The following is a 4,368-nucleotide window of genomic DNA, read 5'->3' on the forward strand; positions in this document are numbered from 1 at the left end:
GTTTTTCTTGTGAGAATGACTTGGGGCATACAAAGAAGGTGGATTTGACTACAAAGTATAAAGACATAAAGGCGTTTTAGTTGGCAGCGACGGTCTGCTGAATCCAGTTCACGTAGTTGCATACCTTGGTATAGACACCAGGTTTTCCTTTCTGAGCACAGCCATAACCCCAGGAAACAACACCCTGGAGCTGGCCATTGCAGACTACAGGGCCACCAGAGTCACCCTGAATAACAAAGAAAAGATAGGATAATAAGAGTTCTCACAGATGTCTAAATGAGAGGATGGACTCCAAGTTGTTACTTGATTATCTTGGGCCACTTTTGTAGGTTCTCTATGAAATAATCACTTAAATCTTCAAGCAGCAGTCTCCTTGTATGCCAATATTCTTTACCTTTCTTTCTTATAGATCTATATCTTTCTTTAGTCAACCCATTAACCCATGAAAGTGTGAGAACTTGGAAGACTGAATACTTTTTAAAGAGCTCTGCTCTTCTTTCGAAGGGAAAGTCTACAATAAAGTTTTTGAGGTACTTGGTCAGATAAAATATTTGTAGTAATTTAGTCCTAGTCATCACTATAATGGAGACAATTAAGTTTTATTCCAAATCTACTCTTCACTCCTCACCCACAGTCTCAGAGATGGGTAATGTTATCTCTCTTTATTTCTTTTTCTTCAAAGAAGCAGATGTAAGGGAAGAGGGAGAAGCACAAATAAACTCACCTGGCAGGAGTCCTTTCCGCCCTCCAGAAAGCCCAGACAGAACATGTTGCTAGTGATCTTGCCTGGGTAAGAACTTTTGCAAGAACTGTCAGAGAGGACAGGGGCATCAAGACACTGAAGCAGTGAAGGGTAGTTCGCTGTCGAGCACAAGAATGAAAATAGATTATGGTTCTTGAAAACATCTTTTGCAGCCTTCTGCCTCTTTCTGAACACCTACTCTATCTTTAAATTCCCCAGTGACTTAAAACTTTGGAGAGCATTTTTGGAGAAAGTTTGCTAATTAATTGTATTCAATTCACAGCAACAATATCAAAAAAAATCAGGTGCAAGCATTGGTGTTCACAGCTCTCAACAAGTGCATACTGAAAGGAACACTAAAACCTGTAGCCTCTGTCTACTTACCTCCTCCATTTAATTGCTTTTGAGTTTTTCTTAAAAGTTCATTTTTTTGTTGTGTCTACTGTATGATCTGGGAAGAAGTATTTTCCCTACTCTAACTCACACATTTTAACACTGCCTCTATATACCTCTATCCTTAGACAGCCTTCCCTTGATTGATAATTTGGACCACCTTGCGCCCAACCTGCCTTTCATCTCTAGTCTTCTCACACTTGGTAATTAAGTTCTAGTGATACTTACTGCCAGAGCTCAGGGTGTTGCCCCAGCCAGACACAAGGCACTTAGTACCAGATGATGCACAAGATCTTGGCAGAGAGACAGTGGACACTCGAGAATTGAGGGTGGCAGGTGAATTCAGCTTAATCAACATAATATCATTGTCAAAGGTGTTTGCATTATAACTGGGGTGGCGGATGATTTTAGCTGCATCAATGAATTGCTCACCACCCTCAACGACATCAATGTTGTGTTCTCCCAGGCGCACCTGAATTCGGCTGCATATAAGGATTAGCAGTTTTTAACATATCCAAGTTCAACCTTCCCCTCCCCACAATTTGCTGATCATGCAAATAAACACAAATATTCACATAGGTGACTTTATACCTAAGGTGGCAGTATGTACTCCCTTCCTGCTTGTAGGTCAGAAAATTCCTTGCAAAAGTTTCTCTGCTAGTTAGTACAGACTCACAGTACATTAAAATACAAGATATAAGATGGGGGAAACACCCTTACTAAATAGTTGGGGATGAAGAGCAGATTAGTAGAAATTGGTTGGTGTTTGCTATTTTTCCACTGGTTGTAATTTTTCAATACTTTAGATATACAACGGTTTAAGGTATTAAACTAAATACTCAGTGGATGAAGCAAGAACCAGAAAAGAAGTGCTGGGACTAAAGGTGTACACCGCTGTGTCTGGCTAAAAAGCAGTGCAATGTTATAGGACAGAATTACATGTGCTTGTTTTTAATAATGTATTAAAACACAGATTGTTTTATCTTCATGTGCCCAGTTTCCTTTGTTAAAACTATGTAGTGAATCACAATCTGAAACTATTTTAAGACATCCTTAGTCATCAATGGTTCCTCTTCTGAGTCTTTAGTATCATCACCTACAAAGATAGCAATGAATTCTGGAACAACTATCCCTATAAACATCCCTTAGTATAGCATATAATTGTTGAGGAAGAACCAAGTTCTTGATATCTGATTTTGGAAAGATTAATTTTAATTATCTATGCCCATATATGTCTGTATATGGTTATCTTCATGTGTGAATGAAGATGCTCAGGGAGTCGAGAAGAAGCTATAAGATCCGGTGACACTAGAGTTACAGGTGGTTGTGAACCATTAGATATAGTTGCTGAGAATCAAAGCCAGGCCCTCCGGAATAACAGCAAATGCTTTAACAACTGATCTATCTCTACAATTCCATATTGGTATAATTGTGCACATTCTCTAATTGTGTTTTGATAAGGCTAAAGGACAATGGATTTAGAGCATGGGAATGTGAATATTGGTCACTTACGATTTGTAGCAGTGAGCGGCTGAAACAACCCACTGGGAATTGATGAGGGAGCCTCCACAAAAATGGTAGCCAGCATTCAGAGACACCTGGTATGGGAGAGAATTCTTCTGGCAGGTGTAGCCTCCAACAATCTTGTCATCATCATCATCCAGAGGGAGAGCAACTGAGAAGTCAACCAGAGATGCCTGATTGTGACTATTTGAGAACACAGGGGTCATTTTATAACAGAACCTGCTGAGAAGTCATGCAAATGGATAGATCACTTTGCATTAACCTCCACTGGTGGTAAGTTGCTGGCATGACATGTTTATCTCCATAAGGAAGCAAGAAAACTTACAGAGCAAGCTGAAAGTATTCTTTACAAAGAAACTTATTTAATGGTTTTATTCTGCTTATCTCTCTTACTGCTTGTCACTGAAGTTTTTATAAACCATTTTACCAATCATTACAGGATTTCCCTTACTAACCTTTTCATTTATGCTAACAACCTTTGCAACATATGTTCCTGCATTGTGTATTAGGGCATGCTGTTGTGAAGATTTCTTAGAGTTTCAAGGTTTTAGATCATTTTTATGAGCTAAGAGATTTTATTAACTAAGATATTTTCAGGAGTATTGAGAGGATACATCTAATGTATATTTTCTGAGTCCTGGAAACCCTAGTATTACATTTCAGTACTCCAATTTTGGTTGCATCCTTGCATTTTGTCTCAGACCTGTAATTCCTGATGGTTTGGTGGCTAAGGCAGAATGAAGGGAAGCTTAGGGCCTGCCTGGGCTATGGAAAGTGCTCAGTGGTAGCCTGGACAATTTAGCAAGACTCATTTTGAAAATTGAAAATGACAGAGAGGATCATATATATGTTGCACCTGGTGAATATTTTCCCTGGTATGCACTAAGCCTTGAATTTAGTCCAAAACATCTTCTTTATACTTGGATCCTTGGGGGCTCCAAGAGATTGAGCCACCAACCAAAGAGCAAGCATGATTAACTCTTAGTGGCTTATTCATTAAAGGGACTCACCAGCAGCTCCAAGGAAAGCAAGGAAAATTAAGGCCTTCATGATTGCTCACTCTGCCTAGAGCAGTCAATATGATGAAGTCTCTCCCCCAAAACTATTTATACCTTCATGTCTTGTTAACACCATGGCCATGGGTGCCAAAAAGTTCTTTCATTGGAAACTCAGAAATCTAAATTTAGAACTCAATTCAGGAAGGAGGGAAGATAATGCGGGACAGAATCCAAACACTAACCCTTTACTTCCAAAGGGTGTGGGAATGGAATTAACAAACTCACCTGCTGAGAACCTGTTCTCCATGGTAGGAAAACAAGTTGGTAAGGTCACAAGACAGAACTTCAGGTTTTCGGGTTCTCACACAAAAATCTTAGGTACTCTCAACTTCCGTATGTGAGCATTTTTATAAAGGACTCACTGGAACCCTGGTCATGTCTATTTTGTAGTTACTCATAATGTATAACTTTTCCTAGCGTCATTCTAATACTCTACATGCACATTAAGACTCCATTGCTAGTGTAAAAGACTCCCGCTCTCTCAAGAAAAGGAAAATTCTTTAAAATTCTGATAGATAAAATTGGTAAAGTTAAAGATGAGAATTTGTGTCTGTCCATCTAGCGCTTGTTCTATGTCTAAGATATGGTCGTTACCTTTTCTGTGCTTCTACTGCCCAAGGTTCCAATTGACTTTGGTTCATGAATAAATGA

The 4,368-nt window shown here is 39.1% G+C and overlaps 1 protein-coding gene across 1 annotated transcript; it reads right to left on the bottom strand.

Annotated features, from left to right (window-relative positions):
• On the bottom strand, positions 1 to 3,709 carry Prss3b (protease, serine, 3B). Its single transcript, NM_173127.1, is given in 5 exon segments — positions 1 to 226; positions 725 to 861; positions 1,364 to 1,617; positions 2,648 to 2,810; positions 3,670 to 3,709. Coding segments are annotated over 5 exon segments (744 nt in total). The 3' UTR covers positions 1 to 76.
• Between the last annotated feature and the right edge of the window lie 659 nt (positions 3,710 to 4,368).

Source organism: Rattus norvegicus, chromosome 4 (assembly GCF_021556685.1).
Source record: "Rattus norvegicus strain SHRSP/BbbUtx chromosome 4, alternate assembly SHRSP_T2T, whole genome shotgun sequence".
Taxonomy (NCBI): Eukaryota; Metazoa; Chordata; class Mammalia; order Rodentia; family Muridae; genus Rattus; species Rattus norvegicus.